This window comes from Poecilia formosa, unplaced genomic scaffold (genome assembly GCF_000485575.1).
Source record: "Poecilia formosa unplaced genomic scaffold, Poecilia_formosa-5.1.2 Scaffold3, whole genome shotgun sequence".
NCBI classification, from domain to species: Eukaryota; Metazoa; Chordata; class Actinopteri; order Cyprinodontiformes; family Poeciliidae; genus Poecilia; species Poecilia formosa.
Genome location: NW_006799942.1, coordinates 2444119 through 2471735, shown reverse-complemented (window position 1 = coordinate 2471735; position 27617 = coordinate 2444119). Strand labels below are relative to the sequence as shown.

General features: G+C 37.7%; 1 protein-coding gene across 1 annotated transcript in view; it reads right to left on the bottom strand.

The window, feature by feature from the left end:
• rxfp2a (relaxin family peptide receptor 2a) overlaps positions 1-25237 on the bottom strand; it is an 89471-nt gene extending 64234 nt beyond the window's left edge. The window contains exons 1-2 of the mRNA XM_007554559.2: positions 24753-25237; positions 9451-9594 (exon numbers count right to left, since the gene is read on the bottom strand). Of these exons, the coding sequence (XP_007554621.1) occupies positions 9451-9594; positions 24753-24807 (199 nt within the window). The 5' untranslated portion in view covers positions 24808-25237. The remainder of the gene's footprint in view (positions 1-9450; positions 9595-24752) is intronic.
• Positions 25238-27617: the final 2380 nt, after the last annotated feature.

Genomic DNA, 27617 nt, shown 5'->3' with positions numbered 1-27617 from the left:
GAACCCTCATCTTTTGTCTCGTGTCCTCAAATATGTTGTGCCCTTGGTGGACGTAACACGTGTTGAAAATCCTTGTTATTTGGCAGTGGGACACAGTGTAAAAGAAGGACAGGCCACCTGACGAGAAGTAGTGCAGCACAAGACGGCTCTCTGATTAGATGGAACCACAGGCAGACGTATAAGTGCCATCTTGTTATGGATAATATGAAAAGAGAAACACCCCCCTGCTGAAATAAACAATCATCTTTTAGCTATTGAGCTAAAAGATGAAAACTAATAAATAGAAAACCAACAATAAATGCATGAAGTAACTGTAGTTTAAAAGCTGTTTTAAGTATCTTAGTAGTATTTAGTTAATAAGAATAAAAAATGGTTTGTAAATTAGAGAAAGTGACAGATATTAATATCCATATTCAAATACCAGAAAATTGTGCCATCTGTGAAGTGAAATGCAAGTTTCAGATATTTTTCCCAGAGCAGCAAGGAATTGTTAGGATAGATTTGGACCAGAGTGACGACTAAAGTGAGTTTAATGGAAAAAGAAGTTTGTGGCGCACTGGAATTAGTTTGCACGGAAAGAAAAGTGCTTTGGGACTCATGTCGTTATTGGTTAGCAGGGCTTACACTGATCTAAAGGTTACAGTCTGATGTCATAACAGAGAAATTTCTTTTGTTTCCAAATTAAAAAAATATATATATATATTTATACACAGTCAAATAAAATACCTCATTACACTTAATTTCTTTCAATCTTTGTCACAAATCAAATGTAAATGTCCAATCAGTAAAACTATGTCAATATGAACAACAGATGTTTATTTCTATGTTCTTAATATTTCGGTATGCGTTTTAGGAGGGGAATAGCCATGTGGTATTTGTTTGGTCATGTGACGGTGATAGTGATGCAGCCCAGGATTATGGAAAGTTTAACTGAGATAGAGAAGGTGGTGTAGTTGCTTTTACACAGTGTTAAAAGTGTGTGGAAATATATATAATTTATATGATAATGTTAAATGTTGACATCGGATACCAATATTGATTCTTCATATTTGTGCATCCGTCTTAGTCTTCTGTAGATTAGAAAATTAACCATTAGCAATAGTAGCTCCCGTTTTAGATCAACCTGGCCAAAATGTAACAATTAAAAACAAAAGAGCAGCAGTCTCAGAAAAACACTTTAAAAATCATCTTCCTCAGTCAATTTAATAGATGAACTCTCCCTTTGCACAGCCTTTTAATAGCTTTGTGTCCATGTGACCTATGAGGTCTTTGGCATGCCATGCGCTTCACCGTTGTTGGGCTTTATAAATATCAGCTGCAGGGCTGGCAGTCCACTGCCTGTTCGGTCTATGAACGGATAACATCTAACCACAAATAAAATAAAGGTTGCTGTGTTCCGTGCATTGCACAAGTTAATTTAGGAACTGAAGCCCCTGAAACACTGGGAAAATCCAGACATTTCCATCAATGAATGAATCTCCCTGAATGTCCTGCATAGAACATGAAAAGTGGACATTTCTGGGGAAGGGAGGGCATTCGATCAACCTAACTTGGGTAGACTGGCTTTAATTTAATTGCTAAGCTATGAGCATGTGTTTGCACTGTTGTTTCTCCTGTGTGTCTATGTTTTTGCCCTGACATGGATGGGTGATATGTCCAGTTCGATGATAAATGTTAGCATCAATTCTCCAGTGAGGTTACACTGGTACAGATAGACAAACGGAGGACTGTTCAATCCATCATTTGAAGTTGAAAGCAGTGTGGCGTATCTGCAAACCTGCCAAGACATGGAAACCTGTCTAAACTTCAAAACCAGGCCATTAATCAAAGGAGCATCCAAGATTTCCCTAGTAACTCAGGAGGAGCTGCAGAGATCCAAAGCATTAGGCCTTTACAGAATATTGCAATGTAACGATGAAAGTAATCTGTAGTCTGCCACAAGACATGCAGGGAAACATGTGGAAGAAAGTGTGCTGGTCAAATGAGATTCAAGTAAAACTTTTTGAGTTACATGCAAATTCCTATATGCGTAAGACTGCAGAAGGCATTAAAGATGCTATTCCCATGATGTAACATGTTCTTCACAGCATCAAGCTTGTGGTATGCTTTCCCTTAGAAGGCCCTGGAACTGGTCAGGATTGATGGGAGGAAGGGGCTAAACCCAGGGCAATCCTGATAAAAATTAAATGTCACAAGCTGTAAAAGTCCTGAGCCCAGGACAGAGACTCAGTGTTGAGAAAAGTGTTCCTGCACAGACAGCCAGAGATGCTGTTAAAGGATTTGGAACAAAGGATTTTCACGTGTTAAAGTCCAGATTTAAAAATGATTGAGATTCAGGGTGCGTTCACACTGCAGCCTGAAGTGACCCAATTCCGATTTTTTGGCAATTCCGATTTTTTTGCCAGGGCCGTTCACACTGCCAGTAAATGCGACCTGTATGCGTTCTGCAGTGTGAACGGGCAAACGACCTGAAAGTGTCCCGCATGCGCAGTAGAGGGCGCAATAGCGTCAGCGTTCTCAGTGTTCTGCCAACTGCCATAAAAAGAAGAAGTGCTCAGTGTTTGTGGAAGTAAACATGGAGGCTAATGGTGGAGCTTAGCTTACATATTTGAAGTTGTTGTCCGGCCCGAGCCGCATATTAACAACTTCATCCTCATATAATTCGTCATGGTTGTTGTTTTTCTTCCCACTTGCGCATATCAGGACGAGAATAGTGAGATTTGTTGAGAATCAGTGACGTTCAGTTCGGATGAATGCGACCTGGACGTTAGGTCACATTTGAATCGGATACGTATCGGATATGGGTCACATTCGAAAAAGAATCCGACCTGTGCTGTTCACACTGCCATGAAAAGGTCGGATACAGGTCGCATTACGTCAAAAAAATCGGAATTGAGTCACTTCAGGCTGCAGTGTGAACGCACCCTCAGATGGAATATTTGAAAATCATTGTTCACTTCTTTTTTGAAGTCCATGACTATTTGGTTTGGAAGCATTTAGGCCCTGATGTTTTCCCTTACACATAATTTCCTCCTTCTGGCTGGTAGATGTTTTCTGTTCTGGTTTAAATTAAACAAGCCCCCTGAACTTTTTTTAATTCCATTTATCTCAATGAGACTGTGTTCTAATCTGGGGATTTTTTTGTGCATTTCTTTTGAAGTTTTCTGTGTTTATTTAGATCTGTGTCCCTGTGAGTCCCTGCAGTGTCCTGTCTTCCCTGTTGATTGATCCCAGCTGTGTCTAGTTCCCTGATTACCGTGTATTTATGCCAACCTGTTATCTTTGTCTGTTGTCGGGTCCTCGTCTAGCATCGTACGTCAAACGTCAATCGTCAGTCGTCCGTTGAGAGAAGCCGTCAGTCGCACTGGTTAAGTCCTGTGGCGGCCGCTCACGTAAGCAGTCTGTGTCTCAGTTCTGAGCTATCAGTGTGAGTTTAGTACTCCGTTTACCTGTGCTGCCGGATCCCGGACTGTATGAGCCTGTGTTTTGACCTACAATAAATCTACAACTTACCTCTCTGCCTGGGTTCAACGACGTTATTCCTCACCTCATTATCACACATCATAACAAACTGAACTTCCTTATAAGATTAAATTTTGTTAAATTAAGTTTTCCAAAAATGTCCCTCTTTGTCATTTTTTTATGCAATGTAATATTTGCAACATCAAAGAACTACAATTACCACCAGGTGGGTAGATTTTTTTCTTTTTTTACAATATAAAAATTATGACAACTCAACTGCACTATTAGCTCTTTTTCTAGAAAATTATTATCTGGAATAACTAAATTAAACCAAATCAGCTAAGACTTACCCACTGATATATTAGCTATGTAATTATTGTATACTTATATACTTTACTCCTCTACCGCAGCTTGATGCAGCTATATGACCTGGCCTATTTTCATCTATGACCCTCGCATATATCAGAATTAAACACTGAGCCAAAGGAGTCGAAGTTGACCTTTAACCTCACGTTGCTGTTCAGTTACTAAAGCTGAGAACACTGAGGAAATGTGCTTCAAATTCCTGCTTTGGGTAAGAAGGTTGACAATGAAACACATCCGCCTGATTCCCACTGCCATTGAGATGTGAATAAGGATGCAAGCAATAAATTAATTTGCGATCCATTGTTGATGAGATTAAAATTAGTTCCATTCACTTAACTATTAAAGTGCATGTATGGTGCCGGCTATCCAGAGGAGGGCACCGCTGGTCATTAAACAGAGCCAGTTACAAGAGAAATAAGCATGGCGGAGACATCCAAAAACAGACAAGTGAAACTGTCCATGTGGATACATGGTTTTTGTACTCTTCTTAACATCCCCAGGTCATCTTCATTGACTATTTCTTTTTTTTATCCTTTTTTCCAGACAGCCTCTGGACTTTCTTTTATGTGACAACCAGAACTGTACCTTGGCTGGATGTTACTATTATGGTTTGAAGATTTTTATGATTTTGACATTCAGGGTAGCTGTCCATTTTTGCCTTGCCTGTTTGTTGACAATGTTTATTTTGCTCAGTTATTGGTTTATCAGGTTTTTTGTGCTTTCTTTGTTGTAATTTATGGATTGGGCTCTGCTAGTTGCCCCAGTCTTCTAACAATTCACAACTGTGATTCATTAGACTGACTTAGCTCTTGTTCAAGTCACAACACTTTCCTGTATTCATGAACTCCTTCGCTTAATTCAGTCTGTCAAAACCTGCTGTTAATATTGTTTTTACATAACCAGGGTGAAACGGAGTCTCACAGACCTTAATTTTGGATTTGTTTGTTACCGTTTAGGAGGTTTCCATGCTGTCTAATTTTGTTTGTTTCAGAGTGAACCAGTCAGAGTCTCAGTTTGAATCTTTTGAAGCTAAAGATTAAGATAATGACAGTGAGGTCTGACTCCAAAGGCTGGTCAACATATTCAGCATATATAAATTATATAAATATCACTACAGATCTACAAGCAGCAAAAAAAGGCTTGCCTGCTGATTGAGTGTAAATTGTTTTGTCAAATGTAAATTTGTTTGGTGTCACTGTTGCAATTTTTTTAATTAATAGCTTAGAAACAAAAAAAGAAACATAACCTCTTTAAATATCATATTTGTCCTTTAAAATGCTCCTCTGACAGGTTTACAATGATGTCCATTGAGTTATGTGATCCCGATAAATCCTTGTTGAAAATATAAATACTAAAGCCGACACTGTGGACTCATTGTGTAATAGATAAAAGAATTGAGGCTTGAGGATAATGTCAAAGATTAACATTTCTGTGTCTAGCCATGAGCAAGGACAGTTTGTTTTTGGAACAGGCTGTGATTTCTTTTTTAATCTTTTTTAAATCTTGACTACTTGTGCTTCTGTCCTAATGACCAACCGCCTCTTCTCTAACTCAGTTACTTAGTTAGCCATAAGTACACAAAGTGAATGTTTTTCCTCCCCCTTTCAAAGATAAAAACTCAAAGGTTTTTTTAAATCAGGAGTTACACTCGAACGTACTGTTCTCCAATTACAATTTCATTATATTTCATAATACTCAATCTATAGCCAAATTAAATAATCTTGAGTCTCACTTTATTTGATGAAACCAGATTTGAACAGATCAAAGAGTATAAATGACAGCAAATTTGAGCAAAATCATGCGACTTTTATCTTTACAGAGTTGATCAATTTAACACGGCATGAGCCGTGAGCTGTTACGATATAAATGGATCTGCAGAGTGAAACAATGGCCGTAATTGCTGACATTAAAATACTCTGGCCCAAATGACTCTGGTGGCATGCTTTATAAATAACAGCATGCCAGATCCAGCACTAACAGACCATGTTGCTTTGATGTTGTCAGTGACGGCTTAGTAACTTTCCGAAGTGCAAACTTTTAATCCGTAACTGGAGGGGGCCAGTTTGGCTGGGTTTGACACCTCAAACTCAGATTTTTCCTATGTTTATGGACCCGCTGCTCAAAGAACACTAATGGCATAATGTTATGAGAGTAAATATCATAAATGGGGCTGTAAATGAACTTGACTTTGTGGCCCATGCTTTGACAGATTTATTGGTAGACTGTTCCCAAGGCTGTTATGAAACAGGGCCTTCTAGCAGAAACCATACCAATGTGCCTGGCATTTGTCAGCCAGAGGAGCTACAGCTATTTGCAGAACAGCTTCTCATTGAAGGGACACTTTGTCAAGTCCACTATATCTAAAATACCCACCGTCTGGAGAATATCCACCATTAATAGTTGAAAGGTGGTTAAAAATGTATTTTAGCGGCTTGGGACTAGACCTTTGAGAAAGTTTTTGAAAATAAAATGACATTCTCCTTCACTGTCAAAATAAACTATATTCAATGAAAATACAGTTTTACGGATTATTTGTATGTGTTCTGTTTACCATGTTTCCTGGCATACCAAATAATTACCATATTTTATGAATTAGTAACTGATTTTCTTCTTCTATAGGAAGAAGCAAGTTGGGACCTGATCAAACCTCGTGTTGAGCCTGATAACCAAAGGCAAAAGTGTTTTTCCTTATAGAAAACTAAATAAAGTCCATAACTTGGAACTATGTAGCTGTACCTATTGCAGCCAGAACCTGGCGTTGTTCCAGGACAGAAGTCAGGAGGGATTGTAGCACCTGAAACTACAACATTGCTGGATTTAGTTTAGAAGGCCTTCAGTCTCCTTGAAATGTTTCTAAGTCCAGCTATAATTCTAGCAGTAACATTGCTATACTAGCAATTAATGAAGTATACACTATGTAAATAATACAAAATTAGATTTGATTGAGTTTAGGTTGTGGTCATTTCTCCTACAGAGCACCTAGATGGCAGCTGCCTGTCATTGATGAAAGCTTGGCAGCATATAGTAGTAAAGCAGGTGGACAATTTCCTTCTGGGCACAAGGTTAAATTGGGAGTAGTCTCAACAGGTCATTGCTCAATTTTACATTCATTCATATACTGAAACTCGTCGACTATATGCAGTTAAAAAGCTGGAGGATGGAAGCTGGTGATGCAAGGACAGGCTGAATGATTGAGGTCAATTGACCTCTGCAAGTTGAGAAATCTAACAAGTAGCATTGTGCAGTCAAAATGAAAATGTTACATATTTAATTTTGGCCCATTTAAATATATGCACTCACTGGCTGCAGCCTTATGAACAAGAAAAGTCTAATTATAATTCTGTTAGTTCATGAAGGGAAGCTTACACCTTAAAAGCTAAAGAGCAAAATCTAATTCAGAATAAGGACATTTTAAAACAATTAAAATTCTATCTAAATCTAACCCTAAATGTACAAAAACACACAACAGATACCACACTACTATTCATTGCTCAAATATGAACTCAGTATATGAATAAACTGAGCACAGCATATGACCCAACACTTATAGATCATCATAAATCCACCTTCCACAACAATAACTCTCAGTAGCATTTTCTGGCTCACTAAATCAGGCTTGTGGAGTCAATTCAGATCACTGCTCAGTTCATTGACATTTCCACAGCTCTACTGAAGTCTCTCTACGAGTCTACGGCATTTCAGATTTAGGTCTAGACTCCAGAGTTTAACTGGGCCACTGCTGAAATTGTCTCGTCTTTACCGAGCCGGTCACATTGAGGGTAATCAGTTTATGATGATCTTTAATGAGCAGCGCCTGCCTGCTTCTCTCCTTAAAGAGGCAGTATTACGTAGAAAGCCCAACGACTGCTTGCAGAAACGCTAGGTCACACCAGGAGCTGCCTTTTCCACAAAGCTCCAACCCGTAGCTGCAGTTTCCAAGCCGAAACTGCAGCTCCCAGAGCACCCGTCCCTTGGGACTCCCGCACACCGCTCCTTTAGACTATCGGCAGCAGCAATTAGCAAACACCTGGTGGAACTTCACATGTGGTGAGCTCGTTATACAAGCTAGTTCTCAGTGAAACGCTGGTAAAATGTTACTACAGAGTTAATAGAGGAATGTTGCGATGACACGCTGAAGGCGGAGCGTCAGAAACAGCAGCTTCTTAAAAAGACAGAGTCCCAATTTCAAGGCGCTAAATTGCAAAGTCAAATTTCTTGTCAGTCATGTTTTATATACAGCCTTTTTATAACAACTAAAGGTAACAGTCATTTGATTGTGCTATAAAATCACACTGTCTGGAAAAAACATTACACTACCTTTTTAAATCTTGTGGAAGCAGAAAGTGTGTGTGGAGTATCTCTACAACATTTTAGTTTTGGCCTTACCATTGTGAATCCACATTGTGGAAGGTGTCTTTGTAAGTTTGAATAATTTTCCAACGTGCAAACGAGCAAAACATGTTCATCATTATGCCTTGCCTGTTTTTTTCCACCCTTAAAAATAGCGCAATGGTGTACAAAATAAAAACCACTCTGAAGTCATTTTGACTGTTCAATTTTTAAAGATTTGCGAGCAAATCTTTAAAGGAGAAAGTCTTCCAGAGACAAAGCAGTGAGAAGAAACTGAGCAAGATATCAGCTTTCATTGGGAAAACAATTTGCAGGACATGCAGATATAAATCTATATTATTTTTCTTTCTTTCTTTTTTTTCTTTTTAAACAGTGGGAGCAAACTAGAGTACCAAGAGAAAACCCACACACTCACTGGGAGAGCATGCAAACTTTATTTAGCTGGCCCTCCCCCACCGACTGGAATTCATATCCTGACAAACTTGCTGTAAGGAAACACTGCTAGCAGCTGCTCCACCGTGCCGCCCAGCTTTACAACCAGTATCAAAGAAATTAAGAAAAAGTATTACGTCTGAAAATATTATGTTGCAGATATTCTATATGTGGTTTCCTCTAGCCTTGGCACCAAAGTAACCCAGCAACCAGCCTTATTTTTTAATGTTTTTTGTTTAAAAAACACTTTATTTTTAACCCTAGAGACAGATATGCAAAAACTGAGACACTGAGTCTTTTCTTCAATTTTGACACAGAAAGGAAGAAGCTGCAGGTGCTAGAGAGAGAAATCTGCATTAATACAACCTATCACAGGTAGACTATATTACATTAAAATAGTCTCCTGAGTCAAGTTTTATTTTTAATACAGTGTTATTAAATATTCATAATAAATGAATATATTCATTATTAGGCAGGGTTTTACCCAGGCCTGTATTTATAAAGACTTATGCCATCCAATGGGGACAGATCTACCAATCAATCACATTTTGCAGGCTGCTGCTACGTTAACACCCCCTGCCAGCGGCCGCTCAGGAAGTGATAAATTCATTAAGTTCATACATATGCAGAGGGCACCTGGGCTCCAGAAGCCAAGGAAATCAGATGTGCCCACTGAAAGAAATGATCACACTAGCTACAACCTTTTAAGAATCAGTGGTTCTGGTCAGGCAGTGAGCAATGTCACGGAAATGTGAATCAGAGCTGCAGAAGATTCCTAATTAGTTTTTTAGCATCGGCTACCTCTACCCCTCCCTCCATGTAGCTGAGCATCGTACTTACCACAGCGCCATTCATCCGCTCCATTGGGACAGTCTTTGTGTCCGTTACACTGCAAAGCTTGAGGGAGACATTGACTCATGTTGCCACATGGAAACTGGCCAAGGGGGCATCTCGCCTCTTTCTCCGAAGTGCTTGCCACCAGAGCTGCAAGACATAAAAACAGGAAAATTTGTCAAAGAGCAACTTAACTCTTTCGACTAAATCAACTCCACAAGTTGTTGCGGATTCTCACTGAGAGCACAAATATTTTCAACACCTGCAAATGATAGATTTTAATGAACGTGAGCTCTTAAATTTGTCATCAATATGTGAAATAAATAGCTTTGTGCTTAAAACTGCACCCCAAGCTCTCTCAAAGGCTGTATTTTGTTTTTCATTGGTAATCATCCTATTTTGAAATTTTAAGATTTGCTTTAATTATGTATTATTGATTTTCTTCTGCGCTGCGAAAATCTAATGTGGTAGCAATTAGCTGCAGTATATAATCCTCATCTTGTGCGACATCTGCATTTTGCTAGCTAATTTTGTCTCCCTTTTTTAAGTATTTGCTCAACCATAACATTATTTTCAGGTTTTCCAATCGCTTCCATGGAGAGAGTTAAATAATCTAGCACTAAGGCATGCAAGACAAGAATAGATAACTCTCAGGAGTTCAGCGAATTCCATTGTACCGTAATGGTAAATCACCTGTGCAAAAAGTTCCGCTGTAAAACGTCCTGCTACAAGATATTTCACTGTGCATAGCTAGGAGAAAGTGGAATTGATTGAGTGCTGAGCCAAGTAAAAATCACAGAGCAGAATATGACTGTCATGGTCTGCAGAGGTCCCCACCTTTCTGCAAAATCAACAGATAAAAATCAGCACATTATCTTGGCCTTCAGGTGAACTCAAGAATAGTCAATAGCTGTGGGATTTGGAACACAGTTCTAATACAAGCGTGCACCAATACACAAAGTAATAGTAGTGACATGGATAAGCAAGTATGATGAGTAAGATCTTAAATAGTCAACAGAGTCATGACATCAACCCATTTACCCTTAAAATGGAGCAGAGACTATGAGTCAGGCAAGAAGTCACTCATGGAAATGTGGTCCATGAGTCCCATGAATACAAACTTTGAGTAAAGCCTTCAAAAATTGTGTTAAGTTGTTGTTATTCTACGTAGTTGGAATGGGTTGTCGTACAAAGTCATACATGAAGCCGGACAACAACTTTTGACAGAAAAGTGTATGTGTAAAAATAAAGGGGTGGTATTATGCAAAATCAATATTCTGAAGTTTTACATCATGTTATGCGATTCCCTCACCAAGAACAAAACCAAACTGTTTCGACTCATTCTTGCATGTTTGAGAATGAGTCTCCCGTGGCAAACATGTGGGATGCCTAAAGGCTGCCTTTAAAAGAGAACACTGTCTGGAAACTGCTGGTATTTTTGGATGTTAATTGGGGAAAATGTCCACATCTAGACGGCACCGCCAAGACACCTTCAGTCAGCTGTAGTTGTCATGCCAGGCCTTCGCTTCCACCTTACTGTAAACAGTAAACTGTTTCATGTGACATTTATTCCTCATCAGGGATTGCGTTAAACTAAACGGGTTAAGTAGAGCAACGAGTCACAACGCCGTCCGTCATTGTTTTTGACGTCTTCCGCCCTCATAGGCGCAGAATAAACCCTGCAACTGTGCAGTCTGTGCAGGTATTTCAAACAAACACTAGGATGTTACAGAAAAGTTTCACTCTGAGACTTGGTTTCAAAAAGAGCCAGTGTGAGAGACTCCAGTCACCGGTGTCGTGTAAATGTGTGACTGGTTTCTTGGGAGCGAGTCACAACAGCTCCCAAGAACGATTGTAAATGGCATCAATGAATGCCTTTGACCTAAAAAACTGATATTTTGTGATACATGCCACACTAAAATCAGTAATGCTCCTCCATGCATTTGTACTGCATGGAGAAGCAGTATTATGTTTTCATGATGTAAAGCACTTTTTTCTCCCTTGTTGCTGAAATGTTCTATCCAAATAAATTTGATTGTTGTAATGATTTGCTGAAAGAGGAGTGTCAGAAAGGGTAGGCAGTTCTTAAAGAGTCCAATTTCCAGGAGGCAGTGGAGCTATTATGTGAACTCAAATTTATTTTAAGTTGTTTGAGATATAACCACTGAAGGTATCTAGTGATAGTGATAGTTACTTGAGTGTGATATAAATTGGCAGATGTACCAGGAACCAACTTTTTAGGTTGGTTACATGTTTCTGTAGATCAAACACTAAACAATCTGACTGAAGCTTATTTAAAAAACAAAAATGTGACTTTCTATTTGTTGTATAAGGTGACTTCTCATCTCTTCTGTCTAAAAATCTGGGTGATATTTTGTGATACCACCCAGTAATCCTTTCGTTTCACAGTTGGCACTAAAGATTAAGGTTTTATTTGAAAAGCCATGATATTTTTGCCATCTAGTTTTACAACCTGATGACCTCAGGGTTTAAATGTGTATAAAAACACCTTCACCAGCCAACCTGTAATATGTACTGTAGGTGACCTGGGATATTCCTGGATCAAATAAATGAGCCTAAAACGATAAAGTTTTCATTTCTCTTCATTCTTGCATCATTTCCTATTTGGTGTATTTCCTCCTCACACTTAAAGAAGCAGACCTTTATGGTTATTTATTTTTTCAGATCTCCCTCAGTGGCCGTGGCCATAAAGGGACATTAGCTTGAGGACACTTTTTGCTACACTAAACAAACAAAATGAAACATGTTTGCTCTTTGTATTAGTTAAGTTGCTTTTTTTAAATTCATTTGTGTCTGCATTTTCATTTAGTTGTGTTGTCCAAATTAGAGTCAAGACAGAATGATCAGCTGAGCACTGGTCCATTCCAGCTCAATGATGCACACACTAGTGCATCATTGGCTCCTCCTAATGAGGCTGAAGTGTCCCAGACAACTCATCTGTGAACTTTTCTGGGCTCCCCTGTTAGCATTTCATGTTTGTTTTGCATAAGACAAAGTAGTTTTTCCCTTCTCCTTTCTCCTTGCTCAGCGGTAACCTGTATTTAATTTGCATCTGGGGGGAAAAAATGATAATTTGCCACAAAAAAAGAATAATAATAATTACTGCCCCCGATGCACTTTGGCAGTGCTGCTAACCACTGCTAATAAAGCTTTATTTTATTAAAATAACATTCAATATTATGATGATGAACGAATATTGGGAGAGAGGGGATTTCAAAAGACTGCAATTTAAACATGCCGTTTTAACTGCGTTTTAATTAAATTGAATTCTTAATTAGTGGGCTTAATGAGAGAATGATTTATGATCATAACAATTGGATTAAATTTAAGACAACCAGATCTAAACTGGACTTTCTTATGTAAAAATGCCGCAAAGTGACGTGTTTGGATTTGGCACAACAAAAATGAATGTAACATTTTTATTGTTGCTATCAAGTATCGCGATTTAAATTAACACATCCAACACAAACTGAAGCAGAGATTTTTGGCTGTGACTTCAAGTTTTCAATCCAAAAACCCGAAGAACAGAGGATTATATTGCTCCAGAGCACTACTTTCTCTGTAATAAATCAATGCGAGCATCTGAATAAGATTTTAGCTCCAAGTTTGAAGGATTTGACTCTAATGAATATTTTGGATGTGGCGCAGAGTGTAATTAGTATTGATGGATGCAATGTGCAGATGAATTATTTATCAAACTAAACCACGAGGTGTATAAATGAGAATTTGAATGGGGGACCTGATACACAACTCATGTAAACAGCATAATTGTGGTATTAAAATCTCAAACGTGTGAACAGTGGTATCTCTTTGCATGCATCCACTTAGTAAATATATTTCTGCTCATATTTCTGGTGCCAATTTGGAGGAAGCAAGCCACGATTCAAACACAAAACAAGCCTTTGACGTGTAAATGAAAACAACATGTTAACTTATTTACCAATATATAATTTCCGAACTTTCCATTACCGTTCAAAGCAAGAAGTCGTAAAAGAAAGATTTTCTTAGATATCCTAATATTTACAACAAACTTGTAGAGGTGGCAAAACAAAAACAAAACAAAAAAAAAACAAAAAACAAATAAAGCCTCTGCCATCTTGTCATATCTGAACTGGCAGTCTGTAACTCTGCTTTGTGCTTCTTTTAGCTTTCAGCAAATCAAATCCAGTGGTTCCGTCATCGTGACGATGGAACAAAGAAAACAGCCGTCCTGCCAAATTTAGGTAGAGTTTGTAGGTGAGCATCAATCATCTATTACTACACTTTCTGGCCTTCACTAGTAGCACCCAAAGGAAAAATCTCACTCTCTGAGTTGCTAACCACCGTGATATGAAAGTGTCTGGGTCTGCTGCTTGGGACGGTGTAAGGAATTCACACTGGATTTTTGAATTGCTTTTATAATAACAGCCGCCTCCTGCTTGATTTCCTTTATTTTCTTTCAGCCTGGTGAAAACAGCAAATCATGGGTAGGTTTGAGCGGAAAGTAAATCTACAACTTAATAATGATCTAAGACATCAAAGTTATGCGTAGATTCTTTAAATGATAATCTTCCAAACAATTTTTATTTTTATGACGGCCATTTGTATAAAAATGTGACACCTGCGCCTTGTTAAATGAGCTATATTGCATATGAAATACACTGGCAACATATACAATAAAGCCAGTAAAAAATCAAACTATGAGAAAGGGATATAAAAAAAATATACTTTCAGTCCTAATAACAAACAACAATAATACACTTTTACTGCCTCCCTGGTGAAACTATTGTTTATTCTAATTTTAATATCACACTAACAAGAGGGGTAGAATTAAAAAAGCAAGAATAGGCATGGAAACAAACAAATTTTAAAGTTTATAAACAGATAAAAGGTAAGTATTTTATTTTAAGGCACCATTTCCAAAACAAGAAACTTTTCCAGGAAGCAATCCAGATTTCTGCAACATTATTACCCAATCCTGCATTTCTGGTGGGTAAACCAGGTTGTAAACAAATTAGAAGGGTATTAATTTACCAAATCAAGGCACTAGCAATGAGGAACCACCTTCTCATTTACTGGGTACTTTTAGACAAAGTGTTATATTAGGAAAGTGCTAATTATTTTGAAATTAATTGAATTTTCTAAAATTATAACTGTCTGGTTTCACTTCTGTTAACTAACTGTAGCCACTTTAAATCATTTGCGTACAGTTGTTTGTGGAGAAGGAGGGAATGAATCCTTCATTTAAAATATTTTAGGGGCATCATTCACATCAATTGTTGGGCACCAGAACACACAGCAGCACCGATGTCACCCAATGCACATGGAGGGCCAGACGTAAATTCAGCCCATTTATTTCTGTTGATCCAGCATCAATGTGCCTAAAGTTTGTGTCCTGTACGGTTGTACCAACCGTTCTAATAGAGAGAAAGATAAACGTTATTTTCGTGCTTCGAAGGTAGTTGGTCACAGGAGTTATTTTTTTTTTAATTACTGAAAAAAAAGGAGAAAAGCGTATCAACAATCTACAGCTAAAAACAGGAGGTGCGAAAACGAACAACGCCAGAGTTTGCAGCACCACTTTCTAACAGGTAACGATCACATCATTTAAATTGTATTTTCAGATAATGGGCAGTTACTAAGAAAGCCAAGCATTCATATGTAAGGTAAGATTTATTATTTTTATGCCCTAACTTTGGTTGTCCCCAGAGTGCTAATGTTGTTAGCAGAGCTCAATGTTAAGCTCTGCTAAAATATATTATAAAAATATTAAAACAAATATAATGTTTATTCAGTGGGACGTTCATGCTAAAAAATAAATAAAAAAGCTAAATAAATTAAATATAACCTACCCAGCCATACAGTCACAGTGAGCTGTTACTATTCCCCCACATGTTTTGTGTCTGGACACAAACAGACACAAACACGGGATTTCTGTAGATCGGTGTGAATTGTTGACCTACATTGGACCTGAATCCAGCGTCCTACAACGACTCAACATTAACGTACAAATCCAGCATGAATTTGGGTTTACAGAAGCTAAATAGATTATTTACCAAAAATGTCTCTTTGGATAGTAAAGGTTTTCCACCCCTGTTCTACCGTAAAACAGTGTTTTTGTGTGAAATGACACATTGCGGGTTGAAATAAAGTCCAATAATTTGCCAACAGGAGTTCTAGTAACTCTGCCAATATAAAATAATAAAACTTTCCTAGACCTAAATGGGGCTAGATGTCAGACCTTCAATTCAAAACCAGGCAAGATCACAGCTTCCGATTAAAGTGTCAAGAAAATATTTAGATATCTGACCAGTCCAAGTAAACTCATCCAAGCACTTTCTTACAAAGGATTCCTGTCCAAACTCAACATTCAGCATTCAGGCTGCAGCAGCTAGAAGAAATGTGGAGGGATGTTTTAGTTGTGTACATAACGATCTTCTGTTATTATTAGCTGCTTTTTTCATTTTTATAGGTTATTTTACTTCACCCATCTCTCTTTGGGTTTGTAGAATCTTGTTGAATTGGAACTGGGGCTCAATGAGTAATTACTGCTACCTGAAGCCTCAAAGGTATTCTGGTCCCCATAGGGGCCCATGACCTGCAAGTTTTGGATGAGTCCCTGCTCAAATGTCTGACTGAAATTGTTGAACCATCTTCTCAGCCTCCCCTGAGTAGAAGTTGTTCCCAATTACCTTTTTCCTTGCCTGCTTTGTTCCAAAGTCATTTGTCAGTGTTATTATAGCAAAGTATTGAACAGATCAACATTTTTCTAAGCTTAAATGTTTCTAATGGGGCCATTGACATAAAAGCCATACCAGATATGGCAACGTGTAATCCACACATACAAAAAAATTTAAGCAAATTAGTCCACAAATGAAGTCATAGGTAGAAAAAAATCTGAAAGCCACACATGCAGGAAGCAAACGCATCAAGGGACAGAAAATCCAGAAACCAGCCACTGGGAAAGCATCCCTGCTGCCATGTCCAAATCTACATCAGCTGGTTTAATATTAACAGATGGCCTATTAAAATGCTTCTCATTACCAAAGTGTTACAAACACATACTGATGTAAATGGTTACAGCTGCCTTTCTAATTTCATGAATAGTCCAGCAAGTGCTGTTGGGACTTTACTCTGGAAGCAGAAAGAATATATTTTGACCATAAAGTAAACAATTCCAGAATCCAATCATGAGATTTCTAACTGAAGAGTCAAAAGAGTTGTTAAAAGTTAAGAGTTGTCCCAGAGCAGTAGCAGAGAACTCCAGGAAGCCATGGAAATAGTGGGGAAAGTTTCTCACATGTAAGCAATAAGAAATGCACTCAAATGCATTAATGTCTATGCACAGGACTTCACTAGTGAAGGAAAATCAAATGTGCAAATGTTTGCTGGAGAATACTTGAACAAGTCAGGAAAATACTGGGAGAAACTAGTTTGGTCAGGACAAAGCTGAACTCTTTGGATGTTATTGCACACACCGTGTTAAGAGGAAAAATGGTTTTGCACATCACATCTGCAATACCATGCCATGGGTGGTTCAGTTGTTAGAGCATGCAGGCCAAGTGCAGAGGCAGCAGTCTTTGACGCGGTTGTTCTGGGCTTGATTCCCAGTTCCGGGTCACCTTCTCATCTCTCATCCCTATTTCCTGTCCACTTGCTATGCAATAAAGTGAACTAGTTACAAAAAAATCTATAAAAAGGTTAATAAATCACACCTGAGCAATGCACATAACTATTTTTTCTGCACAGGACACATCTTAAAGATGTTTGAAAAAATAGGGTTTTACTCGAGGTATTTAATACATTTCTGTAATTATCTTCTATACCTTGTCCATATGTCACTCTAAATGTACCACCAGATGTTGGCAATAACCTTAGCAATGCTCACATAGAAAGAAATGAAACAATATTACTCCACCGCTGTTGTAGGTTAAAACTGAAGTCAAGGGCCCCACCAGAAATATTTAAACTCAGAAAAACATTGATGTCACTTCTGACCTTCAAAGCACAACTCAAAATTCATCTGCTCAAGTTAACCTCCTCACTATGATTTTTTTAGCTTTTTCGTGGCTTTGTGATTGTATAGCCATTTTTTATTGTTTAATGTTTTCTTAATGTTGTTTAATGTTTCAGTGTTTTAACGTTTCATTGGGTGTTTTGAAAGGCACTGAAAAATAAAATGAATTATTAATATTATTATGCTAGTTGTATGGAAATTCCCCTTTTGGACTTAGTGAACGCTATGAAATTGCAAAGCGATCCTCAGAGTGACCCATTTTTTCCACAACTGTTTGTGGGAATAATTTGCAATTCTAAGCGCTTTATATACCTGTGACTATTAAAGTGAAATTCATAGGCACTGCCAATTGTAATCATGTTAGCTCCGTTGCCTTTCCTATATATTTCCACCATAAAGTAATTCAACATACATTTAAAAATAGTGAAATTATTTTAAGCTAATGCCACTCAAACATGAGAACAATTCAGAATGAAATCACAGTAATTATAAACATTTTCAAAAATAAATATCCAGCAATGATGTCCAATTTAGTGGACTGATAATTTGTTTTTGCTTCATCTCACCTGCATGAAAGTATTAAGCCATCATCTAGAGTCTGTAGATCCTCACTGCATGTTGTCAGTCATCTAACTGAAATATAAACTTGCAGGACGCCACTTCTCAAAGACGGGAGTTCAAAACCCCTGCAGTGAAAGCACTCAGAAAATATTCACAAGGCCTTTGCATTTCTGGCTGACTGCCAGTCAAGTGGATTTTTATTTTTCACTTGCATTGCACAGTCAAAATCTGGCAATTTATGGAATGACATATTTAAAGTCCGGTAAAGTGGACTCACACATTGACAAATTGACAACTTCTGAAAAGCTGTCCACAATGGTAGACACTCCAGTTAATTCATTTAATGCATAAATCAGCAATTTCCTAGTAAATTCATAAACAGTCACTTACTCAACAATTAAATGTTATTTATTCTTCAAATATTTCCAGTAGGTGTAAATAAATCCTGCCAACAATGGTTTGCAACGCTGCATTGGAGATCAGATTGTGAGGCATTCACAAACAAAACATGCCGTTTCAAAAAGCCTTCAGATAATGGGCTAGGGTTAAAAAGACTTGTATAAAGTGATGTTGAGACAAGAATCAGGATTTGTGCATATAAAATATTCCTTTGCACTGCGATCCTCTGCAGAAGTTCAGAGTACAAAAAAGGGGGAGTCTTTGCTGGGCGTTTTGCAGTGACATGGCACTGAGCTGGCCTGGCTGTGGCAAAAAAAATAAAGTCACTTTGCAACGTTCTGGAGCCACCTGTTGCTCTCAAGGCTCTCCACAGTGGTCCTTCATAATGTGCGCTCAGCTGTGTTTTTTAGTGTGAAAGAAATAAAGTAGCTGTTTCTAAGCAATTTTTCAGTGCTCTCTCTTGTTGTATTTAACCAGAATTTTCATAACAGAATTTTACAAGACTATTCTTCTTTTTTATTTTTTTAGGTCTTTCTTTTTGTCAATAAGCTGCCAAACTGTTTTTTTTCCTTCAGTTTCTAAAAACAATGAGCACTGAATTAAAGGAAAGTTTGTCATCTTCTTGTAAAAGTTGTTATTTAATCTGAAACCAATCATGCTGATTTAATTTAATCCCTAAAAAGCATAACAGTTATAATAGGGGGTTTATAAAACTTTATAACTTCTCTCGCCAAATTGTATTCAGTAGCACCGAGGGTAAAAATGTCTCTGGATTGATTATTCCCCATATCTTCCAAGTAAAGATTTTGCCACACATTTTTGTGACAGTTCAGAAAGCTGTTCTTGACCAGCCAAAGCAGATGATGATGTGATGACGCATCTCAGACAAAGTTCCTGAGAAGCTACATGTCTGCTCTTGTTCCTCCTCTCTTTTAATCTTATCAGTGACCATCTGTCATCATTTAAATTTTTACTTTAATCTTTTTGCATTTAAGTTAATGACACTGTAGAAATATTTGAAGATGAAAGATCGCCTCCCAAATTTCTTCAGAGCAAAAAGATACAATAAATGATATATTTATGTAACGTTCTGTGTGATAAGGTGCCCGCTAATTAATTTTGTCTGATTAAAATCACTCTGCCTTAGTGGATTTAATAGGTTATGTGTCTTTTAGGCTGTAATACAGTCTCCTCTCAAAATCTGATAAAAAAAACTAGAAATGAAGAGTGCAGAAAATGTGTTTGACTGTCACAACAAAGAGGCACTCTTAAAACTCATAGCTTCTCAATGCATCTTGCAATCTGCTTGGTGCAGTTTGTTGAATACAGAGATGGACCGACCTTCTGGTGTACCCAGCATTGCTTGGTGGGTCGATGCACATTTATAGTCCGGCCAAAGGCTGTCATAATATAATTTAATGAAAAAAGTTTATTATAAATCATTTTTATTGACCAATTTGACCTATTGGTTGATTTTCATGAAGGAGATTGGACGAATCCAATGAAATCGCTCAGTCCTTCTCTGCCCAACCTTATAAATTTTGACTGGGATGTTGGTAGCCCACACGTAAACTAGTACAGAGTCGGAGAACACTGGGATAAAACAGGAATGATGATGGAATGTTTTGGGATGTGTGGGGAAAAAAACAATAACAGTAGAGAATTAAAACAGAACACGTGAAAACAGACAGAAAACAGAATGCAATTTAAAAATTATAAATAACATTTATAGGAAGTCATCTTTTTTGGTGTCCAAGCAGACGTTTACACATGAAGAACATATTCCTTTGTAGATCTGCTCCTGCCTCAGGCAAAACTTTAGACTAATCACTTCAGACTTGTCAGGTGCCAGATAGACAACAATCTTATGGTCCTTATAGTGGAGAAATTTCCAGGGCATCCACAGCAAAGAAAGATGTAGATAGAGACAGTTGAGATCTACTTATTTAAATATTCTACATAAAGTGAAACAAAGAGTTTGTCTCTGACTTGTGCTTTTCATATTTGTGAAGACAGGTGATGCATAGAGCAACATTGAAACTGCAGGAGCACTGAAACTGTCATAGAAGAGCAGCAGGAAATAAGCAGACAAGTTAAATGAAGCTGAGCAGATCAGCATGAATTGAAAACAAAATTACATAAACACTTCCTCATTAAGCTTAAATGATTTGTAAACTTGCCCCTTTTGGGTTTGATGAGAAACACAATTATTTTAAGGTAATGTTAAGCTCATTTAAGCTGCTAAGAAAAAACTGAAAACAATTAGCTGTTTTTGCCGCCATTGTGTTTACATCGTCTCTGCCGTTACTCTCCTTTCCTTTCCAAAGCTGTGGAGTGTGGCATTGGTCTGTCAACAGTTTGTTTGCTGCTGACAGACAACAGTATGTTATTGTGTCTGAGAGTTACAGACCACCTCTATCGGGAAAGTCATGCTCTGTTTCTCATTTGTGTATTATTCTCTGAATAAAACAGTTTCACTTGCACATTGGAAATATTTCAATTGCTGACACTGCTAGGCACAGCCTCCACCTACACCTAGACAGTAATAGATATTATTAAGTCATGAAGCATCTGCCGTCTGGTGTGTCTGGCGCCAAACTTTGACTGGAGATCAAACATTAGAAAATGTTCAATATCAGTAACTTACTGATGAACCAAATAAATGGAAGACAAACTTGAATTCCAAGTAGATCTCTGGTTGCTCAACATTTGGAAGTGTGGCCAACACGGACTGAATGTCTTTGTTCACTTCCTCATTGCCAAGCTGCAACCATAGGCAGCCTACAATTCATAAACACTGCAGAAACTCGACGTCATTCACAATTTCTCCTTCTGTTCACTGATTGGCCAAGATGAAGTTCTGTCACAGAAATCGAGCTCAATGTGAGAAATTCCAGGCAGAGCACTAAAGGGAGTTGAGAATCAAGTGGAATTGTGAAAGAAACCAATACACAGGCTAATAAAAGAGTATTCATGCAAATTTAAGACTACATTAAATTACTGGGATTTTTTTAAATAAATGCTTTAATAATAAAGATTCTTTAATAAAAAAAATAGCAATAACAATAAGGTTTTCACTGAGTTCAAAAACAACATAAAAATATTCTCCAATAAATTTTATGGCTGGCAGGTTCCTGACTCTTTCTCCTCTGTCTGTCCTCTGTCATCTTCACTGGAATTGTGTGAATGTAAGCCAATTGTCTCTTCTCTCAGACACAATAAAAAACTGGACAAAAGTGAGGAGTCCTACAGTATGTCTCACAGGTTCTCGGTTTTTATAGGAAAGGATTCCATTTATCTGAAGCTTGAGCTGGACATGAATCATGTCTAAATTTATTTCTTGCTTTGATTCTGACTCAATTTATATTTTTCTGAGTCAAAAATGTGGAAGTTCACCACAAAGGGATTAAAAAGGGGTCATGCAGGTCATTGTTTCTGCAGTGTGAATAAGGGCTGAAAATGGCCATGTGAAAAAAATATACATGAATATTTACCCTTTTCACTTTTTGTCATATTACAATTCCAAACCTCAATTAATTTTACTAACATCTCATGTTCCACCTCACAGGTATGCATCATCCAAGAATGTATAATCATGGATAGAATACAAAACTATGAAAACTTGAACCTACACTGACAGACAGGACAAAGAAAGCATTAAAACAGCCCAGGGTAACACCAGAGGAGCTGCAGAAATGCAAAGGTTCAAGCTGGAGAGTGTGCCGACAAGAGGACTATTAGATGTGCACTCAACACATCTGGTTTTATTGGATAGAAAGTCACTGTTACAAAGCACTTAAAAGAAAAAAGTTTAAAGTTTCCCACAGGCCAAGCTGAGAATACGCAGAGGTTCTGATCAATTGGAACCAAAATAAAATAAGTAAATAAATAAATAAAAGACAACAAAACACCACACCAGTCAAAAAATAGAACCCAAATGTGGTGATTTCAGCATCATGCAGTGGATCTGCTTTTCTTCAGCAAGTACAAATAAGCTGGTTAGTTGATGAGAAGATGGATGGAGGTGAATACAAATACACAACATACTTTTCAAATTTGCATTTGTTTCAGATGAGAGGGTATTATGCAATATCAACTTTTTCAAATTTTTGATTTAAGCTTTTCAATATGCAATTAATTAATTACATGGTAAGTTAAAAAGAGCCTAATTTACATTCTGATTAATGTTTTTTGAAAGGAAATTTTGTTTACGGAAACTCGATCCACTTTTATGGTTTCACTTGTGTGTATTTTTCTTAATTTCTATTCCATTTATTGTTTTTAGTTGATATTAAATTATCTTCCACTTCCAAAATTAAAATGTATTCGTCTTCGAGGGAGCAAAAATGCATTATCACGCCTCTTCTATTATATTACTTAAAAAAAAAAAAAAGGTCTCAAAACAACAATATTAACGTTTATCACAATAATTACAGGGACAATTTCTCGTCTTGCAAATTACGCATACGGGCGCCAAAGCGATGGTGGAACAATTCTTTCTAGTCAGCACTTTAACAGCCCTCTGAATGTGTAAATGATATAATCAATAACAGATGCACAGCACCGGTTAGGCTCCTCTCCTCTCCGCTCACACACACACACGCACACACACACAGACACACGCAGACACACTAAAGGTTGAGCTACAGTGGCGCCTTCACAGGTTTGAGTTGAGAGCGCGGGAGCCGAGCAAACTGTGTGGCTTTTCTCCTTGACTCACACGTTGGCGCTACAGTGTGGGGCGCGAAACTTTTCATTTGAATCGTGTTGTCATCTGATGACAGGGAGGGAAAGATGGAGAGACAGGAAAGAAAGGCGGAAGATGGAGAGAGATGAAAATGTAGTAGGGATGAAAAAACTTCTCAAAGTGGTTGAAGAGGAGGTTTGTAAATATTCAGCTTACTTTAAGTTAATGAGAGCTCACTGTTGTCTAGAACTGTGTACTGCATTCATAATAGATTATAACACAAAAAAGAAGCTTGTTTATTTTTTTTGTTATTCAGAGAGTAATAATTTAACATTTAACTAAATAGTGAAACAGAAATTATAGAACTTGGTAGTGATAAACTTGAGTGTATCTGATAAGTCTGATCAGATCCAACGTCCAGTCGGTGACTGCTATTCAACAATATTTCAAATCAAAATTCCATGTTTTACGTGCGGTTTTCTGATGTATTTTACTAATTGTGAGGATGGAGAAAAAGAACAGAAGGGAGGCTGAGAAAGAATCAGGACAGACAGGGGAAGGCAACAGGTTGGTCTAATATTAGGCAGAAGTTGGAACAGTCACTTAAAAGTATGTTAGCAAGATCTGTAATTTGCTTAAAGTGATTAAATCATGCTTGTTTGACCATAGAAAAGAACACATCCAGTTAGCGGTGATCTCTATTGAAAACTGTTTTGCATTGCAATCCGTTTCACTCTTGACAAAAGGGCGAGTGCAACAGGACAACATGCAACAATTTTAGTGCTACCATTCTTCCAGGGAGTCCAGGTTGTTGTTCAGGGGTCAATAATGCCACATTTTCACAACAGAAAATGTGTCGAGCACTGGGTGCTGCTGGTGCATTTGTTATATTACACAATTTTGTGTCGTTTTTAATGGAACTGGTCACCCATATGCAACATGAAATAAAAGTTGTTGTTTTTTTATAAATCCAAGAATAAGTCAGATTTACACACCTGCACAGCTTCTCCTCCTGAGGATGAGAATGAGTCAGGTAGAGAGAGACGCTGCAGGAAATGTGAATGGGCCCGGGTGATGGGAATGAATACAGCATGAGTTTTACATAAAATCACTTTACATACAACAAGCTCTGGGAGTGTGTCCAGAAACAGTTTCTGAACATTTGATCTGGCCCAAAACCAAATCAAGAAATTTGTCCATAACATATTCACATTATTGGATTTCTTTTTTTCTTCTTCCATTTGCGTACAACTATTGCACACAAAGCTAAACTCATCCTAGTCTTATTTCTTTGTAAGGACTGGACAATGAGAGCCAATTTCTCCTTCTCACCTGCTGTCTCTGCAGGGGAGCAGGACAATGCACTAACGAAATTAGATTCCTGTCCCACTGAAATCACTCACGGTAGTGTGTGGAGAGTTCACAACAGGTTTACTGGAAATTCAGACAAACATTTACAACAAAAGTGTAACTTAACTGTTACCTATTAATAAAACTGTTGCCTTGATTTGTAAACTGCTATAAATACAGAGTAAAAAAAATACAAAAGGAAGTTACAGCGGTGCCTTTTAAAAACAGCATTAAAGCGAAGAAAAAACAATGTTATACGAAAACATGACATGCAGATATAGTCTTTTAAAGTACCTTTAGTCTGAGTCTGGGTCAGGTGGATGAGCAAAAAGATTACAGGTATGTCCATCCTGCACCTCCGAAGTTTCTCTTCTGAAACGCCCAGGTCCGATTCAAAGGATATATTCTCCTCCGTAAGAAGAAAAAATAAATAAATAAAACACAACCACAATAAAGGGCGAATCAGAAAGTCCCGTTCCGTCCCAATAAGAAAAACAACAATATTCTGCTGCGTCTCAACGAAGCCAACATTTAGCGCTCAGTAACTTGAGGAATAAATTGAATCCGAGCAGAGACGAAGCGAATCTGTGCGTAAAGACAGCAACATCCTGTCATCCGTAAAAAAACAAAGAGCTCAGAGCAGACACGCGTTCTTCGTCCTCTCTCTCTCTTTCTCCCACACACGCAGTCTGTATCTCACTGCACAAAGCACCAGGTTTGACCTAATCTATTTCGTTTAAACACAGAGCTCGTGTTTTTTTCAAACAAATTGCGCCCTGCTGTGACATTTACGGCATCAGTCCGGCGCTGCGTGCTCCTCTGGCTGCCCATGTATGGCACACCTGACTTAATTAAGTTGGCAGCTGCAGGGACAAATAAACTGACTTCATTAAGTGCTGGTTTCAGAGTTGCTGCAATAGACAGACCTGTACCAGGTGTGCAGTGGTTAGAGCACAGCAATCCTAACAAAATTATATTGAAGATTGTGGTTGTGTCATTACAAAATGTAAGAATACAAGTGGTGAATTGACTTTTGTCAAGAAATGTGTTTTTTTGTTGTTGTTGTTTTTAAGAATTTGGTTCAGGTTTTCACATTGTTTCAGTTTTTCAAAACTCACTTAATCATGAAACAATAAAAGAGAGGAATTAAATGCAGAGATAATTGATATATATTACTGTACTGGACATGATGGAACTATTGTGTGACGCACTAAGAATCTGAAAAAGGGAAACCATGTTTTGCTGTTAATTGTCAACACAACGACAACTACATGACAAGGTCCAAAGGTATCGCTTTTAACTGGTCAGCAAAAAATATGCAGGAGGAAAGCAAGTGAATTAAAAAGGGAAAAATAAAAATAGCTGTCCAGGGACCATCCAAAGCAAAAATCACAAAGGGACCATGAGGAATCCAGCGAGTGGGAACAACAGGTACAGAGACTGAGAAAAACAAGAAGTGTTTATGCTGCGGAGCTTTCTTACAGGAATCCAAGACAAGTGAGTAAATGAGCAGACAAGAGACACCTGGGGATGCTGGGAGCCGAGAGGCTGAGGGAACTGAGTAAATCAGGGAACACGGAAACTAGTAAACATAAACACAACGCTGACCCAGGAATACACAGAAACTCTTAAATACTAGAGATTAGGACATGATTAACAAAAGACACAAGGGAACAGAAAAAACATACAGAATGCTAAAGTCTGGAACCAACATCATGAGGAATGTTTCAGAAAGGAATGAGCTGCATATGAAAAACCAAGAGTAACAAATCTAAAAATAAAGCAAAGAAAAACCCAAATATCACAACTCTCATTTGCATATAGTGAACAAAACATACAAATAAGTGGTTTTCCATGGTACAAACAAGCTGGGGAATCTATGTTTGGTACAAAAATAATCCAGTATTTTTAAAATAGGAATCACATGAAATGAGTCCCTGGTTTTATAAAACCCCACAATAAGCCCTCAGAAGCCTATCTTTTAGCACTAGCTAGGAATCCGCCATTAAAATGTATGATTTTTTTATTTATGCAAGTATGATCGTGCTGACCCGTTGGTGGAACGATGCCCTCGATGCTAAACCATTATGTTACCACTGAGTTTGTAATTAGGACAAACATAATTAAATAGCCAGGTCAGAATTAAGAATATAAACACCATCTGATTTAATAACTTCATTCTGTGCGAGTCTGAACCATTACAAAGCTGTGTCCCCGTCTGAGGACACTAAATTTACTGAAGAACAAAAATGTATTGTTCACAATGACAGTGACCGTAAAGAAGGAAATTGATCAAAATCCCTAAATCTTGGAATCTGTGGTTTGATCTCGGGATGTTTTGTTGTTTGTTTTATACTAACAGAACCATTTCAGCTGAAAGAAGCTGGCTCTGTTCTGCTTCAAGGAAAAACACAGTCCCGCTGGCGAGATGCGTCAGACTTACTGAGAGGTACACAAACCAAGAGACTTGCAGCTGTGACTGCAGTGCTGCTAATTGTCATGTTTCATGTTTGATCTTAATAAAAAAAGGTCCAACTGACTTAATGGACAGTAATGTTTTTTTTTTCTTTGCTTTCAGGAAGACATTTAATAATGTGCATCCCTGAAATGTTGAACTTTGCAAGCTTCTAGTCTTTAAAAAAAAGACATTCATTTAGCCCTATCATTAACTATATAATGTATTTATTTAGGCAGTATAAATATTGCATTCAAAACAAAATCAGCAAGTATCTAGATAGATATCATAGCCAAGAATTGCAACATATGAGCATTAACTTTAAAAAAAAACTAAACAAAAACATTCAACCGTTTTAGGAGGAAAAACTTCACAAAAAGTTGAAGTCCGTCATACTTCGTAAAGCTCATTTGGTCAGACTCGGCAGGACTGCATTTTGTCCAAAGATTATCCTTTTTCCCCCTTTTTAAAATTACACTCATAATTTTTCATGGTTTGGAAAACTTTGCATAACTCTGATGTGAAACTGGGGAGCACTTAATTCTTTTTCCTTTACTTCTTTATGTAGCATTATGTATTAGTCAGAGTTTCAGTCCTCAGGTACGACTGCCCTGCATGTTTTAGGGGTTTCTGTTCTGCCACACACCTGACCTGCATAAATAGGTGAGCAACAGGGTTTTGCAGCATTGTGGCATGCAAAGGAG